At 40.3% G+C, this 16625-nt stretch overlaps 2 protein-coding genes across 2 annotated transcripts in view; one reads left to right on the plus strand and one right to left on the minus strand.

Annotated features, from left to right (window-relative positions):
• Positions 1-510: 510 nt before the first annotated feature.
• pidd1 (p53-induced death domain protein 1) lies at positions 511-12343 on the minus strand. Its single transcript, XM_088996371.1, is given in 16 exon segments — positions 511-2257; positions 2259-2463; positions 3988-4184; positions 4276-4383; positions 6098-6213; positions 6763-6886; positions 7077-7227; positions 7313-7448; positions 7785-7932; positions 8895-9068; positions 9164-9313; positions 9385-9586; positions 9684-9735; positions 10349-10501; positions 10599-11012; positions 11634-12343. Coding segments are annotated over 16 exon segments (2898 nt in total). The 5' UTR covers positions 12172-12343; the 3' UTR covers positions 511-2227.
• Positions 12344-15456: 3113 nt separating this feature from the next.
• The window catches only part of pnpla2 (patatin-like phospholipase domain containing 2), a 12343-nt gene continuing 11174 nt past the window's right edge, over positions 15457-16625 (plus strand). Inside the window, exon 1 of the mRNA XM_088996674.1 lies at positions 15457-16014. Coding sequence (XP_088852800.1) covers positions 15828-16014 — 187 coding nt within the window. The 5' untranslated portion in view covers positions 15457-15827. The remainder of the gene's footprint in view (positions 16015-16625) is intronic.

Genomic DNA, 16625 nt, shown 5'->3' on the forward strand with positions numbered 1-16625 from the left:
TGAGAAAAAGGTGTAGAAGCTGGGGGATGGGAAATAAAAGTGACCTTGAAGAGCAGTGCGGAAAAGCACATCAATAAACATGGCAGTAGACCATCAACAGAAAATAAAAAGATAGAGAACAAAGGACATCGAGATATCACAAATTATCAATCAGAGAACAGCTGTTTTTGTACTCAAATTAGAGAGAACTGCATTGCAGTCATAGCAAAGCCGACTAAATATTGAATATTAACTCATTCACTGCCAGACATGTGGAAAAAATGTCCACTCCAGTGCCAGGATTTTGGTCATTGTCACTAAAATTTTAGGACTCACGGAATATTGAGTTTTAGGACTACATCAACCTTCAATTCTGCGTAAGAAACCTTTGACTCTCTTCTTTCAATAGAAAAAGAGAGTTAATTCCTAAATTATGTGGGTCTGGAGTTATATGAGCTTGAAATGAGGGCTGCTGTCCAAAATACAATGCAATACATAAATTTTGGTTTATATAGGGCTTTAACAACAGCTGAAGCGAGAACAAAGCGATAACGTGGAAAAGGGGAAATGCTGCCCCTTGTGGAAAGGAAAAAACATTGCCAGAGGCCATGAACAGCGCTTTATCAGCACCCAAACAAGAAAACACAAAACCCGAACAATCTGGTAAGCATTTGTTACAATCTACAATAGCTTGAAATATAGAAAACCAAATATTCACACACACATTGACGCCAATGGACAATTTTGAATCTTAAATGGTTCTACCAATCATATTTTTAGGTTCACGGGGATAGCATGCAAAGTTCACAAGGGAACTTAGGGGTACGGACTAGCTAACTAACATTGTGATTTGAAGACATGTTTTGTTTTCTCCCCTATAACCCAGAGAGAGATTATCCCTGTTTTACATGTGGCAGCATGGTGAGAATCATGTACTATATACAGTATGCATTGCTGGTTAATTCATGATTCTGAATGGTCAGCTGGTACAGGGTGTAACTCAGCCGTGACAAATGAGATCAGAAAAAAAGGATGTGTAATGCACAACAATGTTATATTGCAGATTATGCAAAGAGATACAAAAATGCAAGATTTAAAATTGTATTTAGTTCTAAGATGCAAAAACAAGACTAGGGCTCTGACCTTGTGGTAGGTGAATGTTGTCCATATTTAAAAATATATATATATTTGAAATAAGAACTGTACACAAAGCTGATTTACAAAGAAACACTGTTGGAATGCTGGGAAATGTTTAAAGAGCTACCTTACATCACTCCGCAATGTAGGTCTCATTTATGGATGCATTCATTACAGCGTAAAAACAAAAACAACTAATCAATTGGAATCTGATATTCTCAGATTAGAATCTTCCAACTGTGAATAAAAAATACAATACGTATATCCCATGCCGATGTGAGTTCAGTATAAATGTGCAAACAGGATACACACAGTCATTGCAAGCTTGATATAATTGATCTACACCAATTATTGACATTTTTAAAAAAATATACAAATAAACTGAAAAAACAGGGCACAAAACTACAGGGAAAATACATATAGTAAAATATGGTTGTGCTACATTAGAGTTGTGTGTCGATTATGAAATGAGCAAAATTTTTAAAAAAAAGCACAGTGGAGTAAAGTGGAAGCTACCCTCATCTAATTAATGAGAGAAGTCAGCCCATGCCAACTAAACGGGATGTAATAGTTAATTCATATTTTTACAATAATGGTGTTCATTCACATTCACAAATTCATCATTTGAAAGCTAGCATTCTATTGCGTAAGCAGCAGACTGCCGAAGAGATTTTCGTGACAAGTTCATGCTCTGTATGCGGGTCAAAGCTGTGAAAATCTCAACAGCTGTTGGTGTTTGCTCAGCCGCTTTATTTTATCCTGACAAGTCAAATTGAAGCCGATGGGGTTCAATTACGGTATTATCAAATTTGAAGTTTTGATGACACAATTGAAATGTCTTTCCGTTAATCCATGTTTTTAAGTAAACTGTTGTAGGGTAAGATAAAAAGGATGCAACCAGGGTAGTATATAATCTGCGTATACTATGTTTATCAGAATCAGAATAATCTTTATTGCCAAGTATGTAGAACACACAAGGAATTTGTTTCCGGTAGAACACGCTGCACTAGTATCGTTGTCAAAAAAACTGCTAAGTGGCACTATACAGTTCCATTTTATGTAAAGTAAAACGAACAAAGAGGAACACCACCTGCACCCAGTGAGGACTTCTCTACTGCTGGCTTTCACAGAGTGGGGTGTCCCTCTGCCTCCAGGCCTACTCTCCTCAGTGACTCGGTGTACTTTTGCTTTCCCAGACTGACTATGTCTTCCAGCTCATCTGCAAGATCCCTCCTGCCACTCTCAATCATGGCCGCGGTCAATCGTGACACCGCCCCAGGCCCGGCGCTTTTCTGTCCTTGGGCCCAGTGGAAGAGCATTTCCAACACCAGAGCTCCAAGATTGTCCCTGATGAGAAGAGGAGAATACTGTATCACAATTACATTTCACTTCAAAAGTTTATGTACTAGTTTATTCACTAAAATTCAAACAAAGGAGTAAAGTGATCCAACGGCGAGTGAGACTACATTGTGATATTAGCCACCAACTGCGCACGGTGTCTGAGTGAGATGAATTTTATTGTAGTGTCCTTGGGTGTTCAGAAAGGCGCTTGTAAATTAAATGTATTATTATTATTATTATTATTATTATTATTATTATTATTATCCCATTCACTGCCATTCATGAATTGATTTGGGAATTGAACATATGACGTAGAGTGCCATTCCCAAATTTAATCGGGTTTTGTTTTTCTTGTTTGGGTGCCGATAAAGCGCTGGTCATGGCCTGTGGCAGTGTTTTTTTTCCCTTTCCTCAAGGGGCAGCATTTCATATTGTCCATGTTGTCGCTTTTTTCCAGCTTTAGCTGTTGTTAAAGCGCTATATAAACCAATATGTATGTGTTGCGTTGTATTTTGGACAGGCACCCTCATTTCAAGTTCATATAACTTCAGACCCATATAATTTAGTTATTAACTCTTTTTTCTGATGAAAGAAGAGAGTCTAAGGTTTTTTTTATGGTGCATTGGATGTTTATGTGCAACTCAATTTTCTTTGGGTCCTGGAATTTGAGTGACAATGACAAAAACCCTGGCACTGAAGTCGACACATTTTTGCACATCTGGCAGTGAATGGGTTAATTCTTTTATGGCAAGGATATGCCAAGACAACGAATGCATCTAAATAACCATGAAAATAACACACAAAATGGATGCTTAAATCCATCTAATTTGTTGCGATTAGCTGGGAACCAGTTCAAGGTGTACCCCGCCTACTGCCCAAAATCAGATGGCATAGGCTCCAGAACGTACACAACCCTCATGAGGATAAAGCGGTCCTGAAAATGAATGAATGGATGAAAATAACATCAACAACCATGAAAGCCATCATATCAAAGCTGTTGGTTTTGCTTGTATGCCTGCAGGATGTGTCATGCGAGCATGAGGAGCAAGCATGGAGGGAGTTGTGATGGTGGAATTGTGGGCGGGGGGCTGTGTGCATAATCTCCTGCAATGTCCCAGATGGCTCAGCAGCATCTAACAGTGCAGATTCAAACAATCAAATTTCTTTCCCACTGCAGTCATGTTCTATCTTACTCTGCACTGGTACACCAACATCATCATTACGGCGTTTACATGTCAATCAAGATATGATTTAAAAAGTGTCTTATTGTATGACTTTTTTGTCTCCATATTTTCAACATCAAGAGCCTCTGATAAGGGTGGCAATATATTTTCATTTTAGATTCCATTTACCTCATTAGATGTGGTAATTCTTGACGTGAATCCATGAAAACTGTATATATTGTGTTTCCTTTCTTGTTTATTTTTTTTAAACACAATCAAGAGATTTTAGTTTGCAATTCAGAAAAATAAACCAGTCAAATCGTGTATTTCCACAACGTCAAACCGTTGCTTGTTTGCAATTACAAACCTGTATTTGTATTGGATGCGGTCTAATTCCTGGTATCTTAAACCGAGATTGATGCCAATAACACGCCAATCCTGTCCAATCTGGAGAGAGATGGACAGCAAATTGGCTTCTGTCAGGTAGCCACTCTCAGGGTCTCCGAGATTCAGGGGAGGAAGCTGGAGCTCTTCCGTGATATACTTGTTTTCAGCGTCTAGTGCCTAGCAAAGCAGCAGAAAGGCAATAAGGTTGTGAGCGCGCCCATGTGTGTGTGTCATGTGTGCGTCAAATGAAAATATGTTTTCAACTAACGGGAAGTCTTAGAGGTAAAGTTGCAAGCCATTGGCTGTCGTGTCCTTTTCTCTTCCTCACTACTTCCTCTGGCAAACCACTGGGAATGTCCCCTCTGTAAAAAGAGACCTGGAAAAGACGTGCCAAAGATACACTTTTAGTGTGATATTTGTTCAGTGTCTTGTTCAACATCGCAACACAATGTAAAAGGGGAGATAATCTTAAAATACAAGGTGCATTAATCCAGGGATAGAATCTGGACAAGCAGGTGGTAAAAGATGTAAAAGTACAATTACAAAATATATATTTATTAAAACATCTTTTGGGACTGGAACCAGTGTGAATATTCTTATTTTGTTGATATTCTGACGGTGTGGTTATTTGGATATTAACTCATTCACTGCCACTCCAGTGCCAGGGTTTTTGTCATTTTCACTCAAATTCAAGGACCCACAAAATATTGAGTTTTAGGACTACATCAACATTAAATGCAGCGTTAGAAACCTTAGACTTTCATTTTCCTTCCGGAAAAAGAGTCAATTCCTAAATTATATGGGTGTGGAGCAATATGAGGTGCAAGTGGGGGTGGCTGTACAAAAGGCAAATGCTGCCACCTTGTTAAATGGAATAAACATTGCCAGAGGTCTGACCAGCACTTTGTCCCCCAGCCCTCTGCAAGAAACACCAAAACCTGAAAAAAATCGGGAATGGTGCTCCATGTCATATTTTCAATTCCTGAATAAATTTGGAGAGAAATGGACAAGAAATTGACTTCTGTCTTCAAAATGGCAGTGAATGACTTAAAGGACAACCAACGTCACTTTTTTGTTTCCTAACTGACATCAGAAAAACGTTTTATAGCATCTAAAACACCCAAAACACGCAGTATTATATTTTTAGTCAAATGAAAAACATCAATAAAAATGACTTCAAGTGTCTAAAAAGTACTTCAATTTGAAACCGGAAGTGGCCATTTTCAGAAGGTCCCGCCCCCATGTCCGTGGTGTCACGGCAAGACGTCTTGCCTTGCTCCAGAATCAAAACAATGGCTTCAGATTCTGAGAATATGCTTTCTTGTTACTCATCCAGTTATGAGATGCCCATTTCACGGTAAGATCAGAGCATTGTCATAAAATGATAAAATACTGAGTGAGTTGCTTGTTCTGTCGCCTTAAAGGGACATAAGTCTTCTTGTGCCGGTCCCAAGCCCGGATAAATACAGAGGGTTGTGTCAGGAAGGGCATCCGACGTAAAAGCTTGGCCAAAACAAACATGCGGATCAAACCTCTAAAGATGGAGGACACTAATTTGCTGTGGCGACCCCTTGAAGGGAAAACCCGAAAGGAAAAGAAGATCCAGTTATGAATATGATTCAAATAGTTCTGAAGAAGAAAGCATACATGTTCGCAATGGACTAAAGAATTTATTCCGTGTCATTTTGAGGCATCAGGGGTGGGAAATTAATAGGAATTAATCAGCCTGTTTCCACTGGCTGATAAATTCCTTACATGGAGCTTAGTCGCCCTCTTCTGCCTCTTTTTGGTCCTACATGACATTTTCAGACCAAAGTACAGCAAAATGCATTGACGTGATGGAAGGACTGCTACAATGTGTCCTTTTTTCAGTCAGGGGCGTTCCTTCAGTGACGTAGGGTGAGGACTCGTCACCAACTCAAAAACAAGACTTCCGGAATATTCAGCGCGAGTCTTAAAACGTAAAATATAGCTATATGCGGTGGAATCTTTGTAAAATACGCTCAGTAGAAGTCATTTGAAGCCATTTTACAAATTATGGAAACAACTTGTCAGGAGACGGTGGTTGTCCTTTAATGAAACTGTCTTACTTCTCCTCTCACTGGAGCCCGGAGGCCCTTTGCAGGAGAGATGTAAACTTCCTTCAGATTCTTCAGGTTGGAGTAAAACACAAAACACAGTCGTCCCTCGACACAGTCTGGTCTGTCTGGTGAAAGGAAGAAACCAACATCTTAACACTGCGTGAAAAACCACGACAAGGCAATTATATCACAATCGCACATTCTAAAACATAACCTGTGAAAATAACAACCAGTGATCAAGTTAACTCATTTACTGCCAGACGTGCAAAAATGTGTCCACTCCAGTGCCAGGGTTTTTTCATTGGCACTTGAATTCCAGGACACACAGAGTTTTAGGACCACATTCAATGCAGTGTAAGAAACCTTAGACTGTCTTCTTTCATCCGAAAAAAAAAGTTAATTCCTAAATTAAATGGGTCTGGAGTTATATGAGCTTGAAATGAGGGCGGTTGTCCAAATTACAATGCAATATATACATATTGGTTCATATAGGGCCTTAACAACAGCTGAAGCTGCAACAAAGCGCTAACATGGGCAAATGCTGCCACTCCATGGGAGGGAAAACCATTGCCAGAGGTCTGACCAGCGCTTTATCAGGACCCCATCAAGAAAAAACAAAACCCGAACAAATTCGGGAATGGCAGTGAATGAGTTAATAAAATAGCACTTCTGACCTGTGCAGATATCTAAACCTCTCTCAAAGCCAGCAAAGAACTGCTCTCCTTCCAGAAGGTCACATAGGTCTGAGGGCTGGGGTCCATCGTACTGCTCTGACAGTGACAGTACTCTATCTTCCACCTGGGAAGGAGAAATTACAGACCAGAGGCAAAATATGAAACACATTTTAGAGAAATGGTCTTCACCACACAGTCTCTGTTGAGTGATTTCTTTTCACCATTGCTTTAATTTTTATGATGAATTAGGGCAAATTAACCAAACAGCAGCAGTTTCCATTTTCCTGTCATCAAATACAAGCCCAAACACCAACCTTGTTAGCAGGTAAACACTGCAGCAGAACTTGTGAAGGGTCCATTTTACGTTGGAGAACCATAAACTGCACTTTAAACTGTTTCAGCCTTTGGTACACCTTTCTTACCATGCCACTAACACAGCTCTGAGTCTTGTACCACAGCCAGTACCTGTGATCAAATACAGAAAATAAAGCTGTAATGCTAAAATGTTTTATGTATATTTATCTTGAGAATACGTACATTAGATATTTACCAGGAGAAATGTTTAATGTAGAAAATGGCATACAAATGGGTGACATAGAGAGATACTTGTGATGTGATGTCGGTCCAGGTTTGGGCTGTGGGGTCTCCATGCAGGAGATACAAACACGACTTATCAACGGTGTGACCTGCAAACAGAATCCATTTCAATAGCAAAATAAAATACTTTAGAAAGAAAAATAGTGTACATTTTTTATCTGATTTCAAGTGCAGAGAAAGTAACGACGGAAAAATATGGAATAAGATCTCTTTTTTTTTTCCTTTTTTGTATATACGTCTAGAAAGATTCTCAACAAATGTTTTAAGGAACAAAAGTGGAGGAGTACAGAAGCCATATTTGACAAATCCATATTGGTATATACAGTATATTCTTCAAATCATGCCTAGAGATTGTATACAAAATAAGAAATTACCAAAAACCTTTGAAAGTACGCAAGCTAATGATGCGGGGAGGTGGTTGGTACCTGTAACCCCCGGTGGCAGAGGGACTTGAACTTTGATTGGCAGTAGGAAATGCATGCTGGGAGTTTGTGAGAGACAGAGGAGAGGACTGACACTTGCTTGTGGATCTCCACACAGCATCTGAACCTCCGATATTGACACCTGGATCACCTGGGACAGAGGAACACTCCAGGGGTTTAAAAAATATTAACTGTGCTTCACTTTTTTCACATTACATTATGTTACAACCGTATTCCAAAATTGATGACTGTATATTCAGTTTGGATAACTGTATATTCATTTTGGAATAATAAGTGTGTTGCTACCATTGCGCAATAACTTTTCGTAGAAGACCCCAGTGGTGCTGAGTGTGACAGTGTCCAGAGAAGGACAGATGTTCAAAAGTGCCCATTAATGACAAATTAATCCTCAAGTTTTGTTTCAACACAATCATAGCCAATTACAAAAACACTTTCAAAGTAGTGGCTGGCATAGTAACACATATAGTATAATAAATAATAATAATAATAATAATAATAATAATAATAATAATAATAATAATAATACAATTTCATGTATAAGCACCTTTCAAAACTGTCAAGGACACTTTACAGTCACATGATAAGTTTTTCTCCGCGTGAGCAGCGGCAGCCATTCGCGCCAGTGTTCACTCAACCCGGAAGTAACACACACTCACGCCACTAACTCAAATTATAAAAGGGGCATGGGGACAATCACATTCAAATAAAGTAAAATTACATCTGCAAAATACTATCCAAGAAATGAGTTCAAGTAATTGTCAAAAAAAGGTGAAAAGGTGAAAAAAATGGTTGTTGTGACTTTCGATTTGTCCAATGGTTTTCTAAAATGATGCCAAGAGGGCCGCGTTTTCACTTCCGCACTCACCCAGCTGCCTTGACCACAATGTTTATAGTCCGGTGCGCCTTATAGATAGAACCAGTTTGAAAATACACCGTTCATTGGTGTGTGCCTTATACTCTAGTGCGCCTTATACACCAGAAAATAGAGTAACTCTAACCCGCTTCTCATATTCAGCTGAACTGTAATTGGGATCATAAAAACCTCTTGCCCTAGCAGCACATGCAGTAAATAATATACAATTGTGTGACCACCTGTAAAGTTATCGTGCGGGTTTGACTGGTGGACTCTGGGGGGAAGTTAAGCTTGACTCCAGGGTCAGCGCTGGACACGAGAAGGGCTCCTGCTGCTGAAACTGAGCAGCTGTCTCTCACTGGACGGGCGACCACAGTAAACCATGAAAACTGGCTCACGGAACAGCAGGCCAACTACGGAGAAGCAACACAGTGACTATTACTGTTTGCGACAGTAATACGTATTTAATTATTTAATATGAAATTAGTCATCTGTGATATTGATTTACCCTTGCTGGCCGCCCCGAGAAGTGAATGCTGTGCTTCTCACTTCCTTTTCTCACAGAAGTAGGTAAAGTGTTCCATGAAGTTCCATCATACTTCCGTACCACAGCCTCCTTCCATTTTTTGCGGTGATGTGCAATACACACTTCGACTGGCTGCAAGGAAAAGCTTATCCTTAGGGCAGGTATTTTTTTAAAGCAAGCAAACACTAATCAATATGCAGCACCTTAAGAAATGTAATGCCATGAGGACGAAGTTCAAGCGGACGACTGAGAAGAATGTCATGCTCCTCGAGGAACACCCACTTTCGCTGAGGTCTCCTCTCTGCCCACTCCATGATTGTTGGTGACTGCAGGCACCCCGGGGGGAACAGCAGCTGAGTCCCCCCTGGGAGAAACACATGACATCCAGCAGACGTAACACTAAATCTGAATAGTCAAAAGGGGCAAAATTGTGTAGATTGTCATCTGTCACAAAAAGAAAAACATAAAATCATAAAAAAACATATTCCATTATTTTACACACCTGTGTTGGTTGAATAGCAAATGCAACTCAGGAATATTTGGATCTGCTTCATCTGGCAAAACCACATTCAAAGAAGGGCGGGATTAACTCATTCACTGCCAGACATGCATAAAATGTATCCACACCAGTTTTTGTCATTGTCACTCGAATTCCAGGACCCACAGAATATTGAGTTTTAGGACTTCATAAACATTCAATGCAGTGTAGAAAAACCTTAGACACACTTCTTTCATCAGAAAAAGAGTTAATTCCTAAATTATATGGGTCTGGAGTTATCTGAGTTTGAAATGGGGGCAGCTGTCCAAAATACAATGCAATACATACATATTGGTTGATATAACGCGTTAACAACAGCTGAAGCTGGAACAAAGTGCTAACATGGAAAAAGGTGAAATGCTGCCCCTTGTGGAAGGGAAGGGAAAGCCGATAAAGCGCTGGCCATGGCCAGCGCTTTATCGGCACTCAAACAAGAACAAACAAAGCCTGAAAAAAATCGGGAATGGCGCTCTACGTCATATTTGCAATTCCCGAATAAATTCATGAATGGCAGTGAATGAGTTAACTAAACATAAATGCACATGTATTATTTTTCTCTTTAAAACGCATCTTCTGGACATACAAAAAATAGATTGGCACACCAGCGACCCCCCCTTTTGCTTGCTTACCAGTTGTAAGAAGGATGGGTGGAAGATTCGGAAGTTGCCCCAGAGGATTATCACGAGCATCTATTTTTAACAACGGCAAATCATGAAGGCAAGGTGGGATGAAGTTGAGTTCATTGCTGAAGATGAGAAGCTCCCTCAGGGAACGGAGAGCGCCTGGACACCACCAAGAAAAGTTATTTATTGGCTGGTTGGTTATCGTTTTCATTTGCTTCACATAAATTACGAATACACCAATGCATTAAAATCATACCCATGCTTTCTGCTAGCCTCTTCAACTTGTTGTGGGACAATTCGAGTTTAATAAGCTCGCCCAGAGAACCAATTTCATTCGGCAGCTCCTCCAGGAGGTTATCTGAAACATCCAGTGTCCGTAGCTCTTTTAGCTGGCCTAAACTGGCAGGAAGAGAAACTATCTTATTTCCAATGAGGGACAGATAGGTGAGGCTGGACAGCTGCCCTATTTCAGGGGACAGCTCCGAGAAGCAGTTGTGACACAGGAGCAATGTGGACAATGAAGGTAAGCTGAGAAGACATGATGGAAGGACGGAGAGCTGGTTGAAGGAAAGATCCAAGTGCACCAGAAGGCAGAGTGAGTTCAGGGAATTGGGCAAAGTGGTGAGGAGTCCGGGTAAAGGGTTTCCTTGTGCGTCATAAAAGCAGTGCCCTGAAATTAGACAAAAAAAGTTTTTTTTAAAGAGGGAAACTCAATAGACATGTTAACTCATTCACTGCCATTCACAAATTTATTCGGGAATTGAAAATATGACAGAGCGCTATTCCCGAATTTGTTCGAGTTTTGTTTTTTCACGCTTGGGTGCCGATAAAGCGCTGGCCATGGCCTCTGGAAATGTTTTTTGTTTTCCAAAAGGGGGCAGCATTCCCCTTTTTACGTGTTAGCGCTCTGTTCCAGCTTCAGCTGTTGTTAAAGCGCTATATAAACCATGATGTATGTACATATTGCGATGTATTTTGGACAGCTGCCCCCATTTCAAGCTCAGATAACTCCAGGCCCACATAATGTATGAATTAACTATTTTTTTTCTGATGAAAGAAGAGAATCTCCGGTTTCTAACGCTGTATTGAATGTTTACGTGAATATTTACGTAGTCTTAAAACTCAATATTCTGTAGGTCCAGGAATCCAAGTGACAATGACAAAAACCCTGGCACTGGAGTAGACATATTTTTGCAAATTGTATGGCAGAGAATGAGTTAATTGTTGAACCGTGATTCGACAAATGAGGATTGTATAAAGACCCAGTAAATTAATAGTTTACATTAAGCACCTCGTATGGCAAGTGAGCGTAGTTCGGTTAAATTTGGGAGGACACACAGGGCACCCTCCAGAGCAAATTTATTCTCAGAACCAATTCTCATGTACCGCAGGCCCTTGAGCTTCTCTGGAATGGAACCCCATAACAGCCCAAGTGCAGCTGCACCCCCCAGATAGATATCAAGGGTCAGCCTGGTATCGGTCAAAACGGCTGAAAGATCCACAGAGGGAGGTAATGGTGGTGTGAGACATGGCACAGAGGAGATGGACGACGACGAAAGACTGGAACAATTGCAGGTGTCCATGAAACAGGAATCTGACACTGAGACGGTATCTCCAACATCGCGGTGTATCTGAACTCCGGTTCTCCTCTCTGAACGCAGCAGCTCGCTGTCGACACGATCCGAGTCATTCCTTAAAATCTCAGAATAGTCTGTATCTCCATATCTGGAGGTCGGTGTGACTGCTAAATGCTCATTTTCCAATCTGCAACCAGGAGCTTTATCTCCATCTTCATCGTTGCTCTTCTCTTGCTCGCCGCTTTTCTCCATTCATGACCTTTTACGACACTTGATCAAACAAAATCGAGTGATGTGACCGGGTTTTCTTATCGACTTATTTTGGGTGTTGGTGGGTCTAACGCGCCCGGACGTAGTTAGTGTCCCGATAAATGCGGATAATAGATAAAATAGTGAAAATATATGTTGCCGTTCCCAGACTTCCTCAAACTCATCTGGGTCAAAAAGTGGAACGTCTTACGTCACTTCAATAGTGGCTCGATTTAGTGCAGCGGAATGCCAGAGGATGTTTCAACTGGCAATCTCAATAGACAAGCAACGATTCCCGCCCATCTGGCTTTTGATAGTTCGCAAACGAACGCCCCTCAGCAGATGCCGCGAAAGTTTCAATTGAGGGCGGGACTACACACATGACAGTAGAACTTCGTGGCTGACTGGGCACTCATGTTGCATTCGTAAAATTTGGAAGTTGGGAGTTTACTTTTTCAACACAATTTAGATTTAGAATATTCTAAACATGTTTGTTAAAATAACCATGTAACACCACCTTATTTGTAATGAATGCGTGAAAAATCTTTCTCGATTACATTATTTGGCGAGATAAATGAAAAGCTTTGATACGATTATATTATTGCACAGATGAAGGAAATTATAAAGGATGTTTTCTGGCAGTCAAACTGTTTTATGATGAACCCGAAACACCTTATTTTTCTGAACCAACCATGTTTGTTGTTTATGTTCGCCTCGAAAACCTTAAGATCGGACCTGGGATAGAGTGGTATTCCAGTTCCCTACATTCTACGAATGCAGCACTAGATAAAATTGTTTTGGCCAGACGAGGGCGCTGTTGTTTGCTGCGGATGGATGGATGGATGGATGGATGGATGGATGGATGGATGGATGGATGGATGGATGGATGGATGGATGGATGGATGGATGGATGGATGGATTTTCCTTTCGGCTTTTCCCTTCAAGGGGTCGCCACAAAAAAAAAAGAAATAAAATATTTGACTCATAACGCGTTCTGTTATGGCATTTAATTTTTAATTACAGTATCCATGCAAAATGTTCATAGTTAGGGGTCACTGAGCTTTTTTAAAAACTTCCTAAATATTGATGAATGTGAAGAGCTCCCGATTTGACACAGACTTCCGAAATAAACTTGATCAAGTTACCTATAATAATGTAAAAAATAATGTTAATGATTTATTACAATGATGAGAGAACATAAATATCAACATGCAACACTAATTTTACAAATGTCTTCCAAGGTTTACTGTTTACATTTTGAAATAATCTCGAACGATAAAATTCCTAGAAAATGACAATGTCCGAGTACTGGTGAACAATATTTACAACACGCTGGAGGGCGGGCCACTCATGTGATCTTTGAGGGCTGACCTTTGAATGGTGACCTGTGGTTTAGATTTTCACTCCCAGTTGGACAATCTTTGGCAGCAATAGTGACAAGCTCCATGGCAGCTTGACATTTGACGATAACTATGGCAGGCTCATTATAACCTACTTCCGTCGTGTTATCAGTCATGATAATCCTATCAGCCTAGAAAAACTGTATGTTGAGTGACTCCCTGTCTTCTCCTCATGCAAAAAGTAGATCAGCTATAGGTAATTTTGGAATACTGAGCGAGTTGCTTGTTCTGTAGCCACAAAGGGACATGTCTTCTTGTGCCGGTTCCAAGCCCGGATAAATACAGGGGGTTGTGTCAGGAAGGGCATCCGACATAAAAGCTTGGGCAAAATAAACATGCGCATCAAACCTCTAAAGATGGAGGACACTGATTTGCTGTGGCGACTCCGTGAAGGGAAAAGCCGAAAGGAAAAGAAGAAGATTATGACATAATAATTATATATTAAAAATACATAGTACAGTTTGTGTGCGTGTGTGTGTGTGTGTGTGTGTGTGTGTGTGTGTGTGTGTGTGTGTGTGTGTGTGTGTGTGTGTGTGTGTGTGTGTGTGTGTGTGTGTGTGTTTCTGAGATGAAAAAACAAACCAAGTTATCAATTGAGCAATGTCCGGCCGGGCTAAACTTCACGGATTGGCTGATGGCCCCTATATTGAATATCACGTTGCAATTTTCAAATTGAAAAACAATACAACAAAGTCTTTCTTTACAGGGACAGTAAATCAATAATTGTTGAAACGTAAAGTGTCTTCTTAGATCTTCATGTCATACAGGAACAATAACAATGGTCACAATGCTAATCAGGTGAAGCTTCTGTGTTTGTCAAATCGAATCTTGTTTTGACTGTCAACAATCAATACACACATTTTTGCAACCATCCCCTGAAGTAGAGTTGCACAACGGAACATCCTCTCTGGGGAATCATCTTGCCACTTGGATAACGGCACAACAACATTTTAAAAGGAACATTTCGGAAAAACATAGTCAAAAATAAGCGGAAATACTACGATGACATTCTCTAAGCATGCATGGAATTCTGAATTTCAACACAATTTGTGAAATAGGCTTTCCCTGTGACTTTGCAACCAATTTACTTGACACGTGGCCTCTTTTGTACAGTGCTGTTCCAACATGTGATGTTTTCTTGCATATTGTTGCCATGACAACAAACTCAAAATACATACATAAATAAATACCCATAGACAAATGACAATATATATACCAGAAGAATGTTCTTAAATGTAATGCAGTGATTCCCAGTCTAGGGTGAAAGATAAAAATGTGCCACGTGATTTTTTTCTTATTTTTTTTGAAAATCATGTATTCATTGTTGATCCATCTATGCCACTGACGCATAGAGACAGACAAAATTAGTATATAAATAATTCCGCACTAAATTACAAGGGGTGTAGGAAACCTGTAATCACATCAGCTATGTGTGCAACTAAGCAATGCCAGATTTCACTCACACCCGGTCCATACATTTCGGAGTAAATTGAGATGAGATCGTCATTTTTTTTCAGAATTTCATACGTTTTGTGACGTTTTTGTTTAGTCGTATTTTCTCGCACAAAGCGGGTGCCCTGACTAGGTTGGGAAACATTAATGCAATATTTGTTCTTCCATACCTCAACAATTAGGTGAAAATACGAATTATCAAAACACATTGGCAAATATACTAATAACAAATAAAACACACAAAATATTAGCTCTCACGTGACGTTTGTTTGTGGTGCAAGTCGTCCAATCGACGAGGTGTCCTCTCGAGTCTAGGGTCACACGTTCAATACATCAATCCTGATTGGTCAACCGGCTTTGTATTCTCGATTGTGAGTGGGTACTGGAGTTTGTCATGACCCGCCTCTTTGTGCATAAAAGCGTAACTGTATTCGGACGCAAACTAAGGTAACCTCCGTGTCGGATTCATTTCATTTCCGTTTTCACAACTGAATCAAATCATATTGTCTGCTTATCGGGTTACCTTTTTACTTTAAACATGTGATTTTAGCGGGGTTTGTTTTGCGAGAAAGATCACCTTTCGGGATCTCCAGAGACCTTAACGCTTGTAAGATACCTGATCCAGCGCAGCATGTCAACGGGCACTCGCAAAAACTCGAGCGACACTTCGACTGGAGAATAGAAGAATAGAAGTAGAAGTACTGTACTGTTTTAAAAACATTGTTTAGTCCCCAAATCGGGGCAGGAACGTCGTGTTCTCACCGGAGCCCCGGCCGGTGTCCATCAACCTGCCTGTCAACGCTCACTATGTTCCCCTTGGACTCGTCATGGAACATTTCTTTCGCAGGTTGCGGATTCCTGGGCATCTATCACGTCGGCGTCGCCAGCTGCCTGTTGGAGCAGGCGCCTTTCCTTGTGCACAACGCTAAACACATTTATGGAGCTTCAGCCGGAGCGCTCACCGCCACTGCGCTGGTCACCGGCGTGTGCCTTGGTATGTCACTGGTTTCAGGCTAATCAGCCTCACAATTTGGGTGGCCTCTGGAACTGGTGCTTGAGTACAGTACACGGCGTCTAATCATTCGCAAGTGAGAGTTTCTGCTTGCAAAATCTAAGACGGAATTCAACGACTACAGCGTATTAGACATAACTGGAGTGATTCTTGTTTTCTGTTTGTGTTAATGACTTTCAGAGATGACGAAATACTCGTGCTCAGTGTAAACTGAAACCATGTATTTGTCTATTAAAGTAAACAGTATTTAGTGCAATGTGTTCCTTCTGCTTGTATCATGAGGGGCACTCTTGTATAAATTAAATTAAACTGATCCTCCAATTAAAGTTTAATTATATGAAGACAAAATAATGTTGATTAGCACCTTGGAAAATGTTACTTGATAAAACGTTTTGTGCAACGTCACAAGTATATGTTTAAGTATCTTGATAACAACTAAAATCTTCCCATATGCTTGTTTTTGTTTGGTAAAACTCAGGTGGCATGGTGACATATTGGACTGATCCTCAACATTTATGAGCCAAGAGATTATAGATTAGAAAAATAGCACAACACCAAGCAAAATTATCACAATAAATGGATGCACATAAGTT

The sequence above is a fragment of the Hippocampus bargibanti genome, linkage group LG05 (genome assembly GCF_051943395.1).
Source record: "Hippocampus bargibanti isolate YZ-2025 linkage group LG05, ASM5194339v1, whole genome shotgun sequence".
NCBI classification, from domain to species: domain Eukaryota; kingdom Metazoa; phylum Chordata; class Actinopteri; order Syngnathiformes; family Syngnathidae; genus Hippocampus; species Hippocampus bargibanti.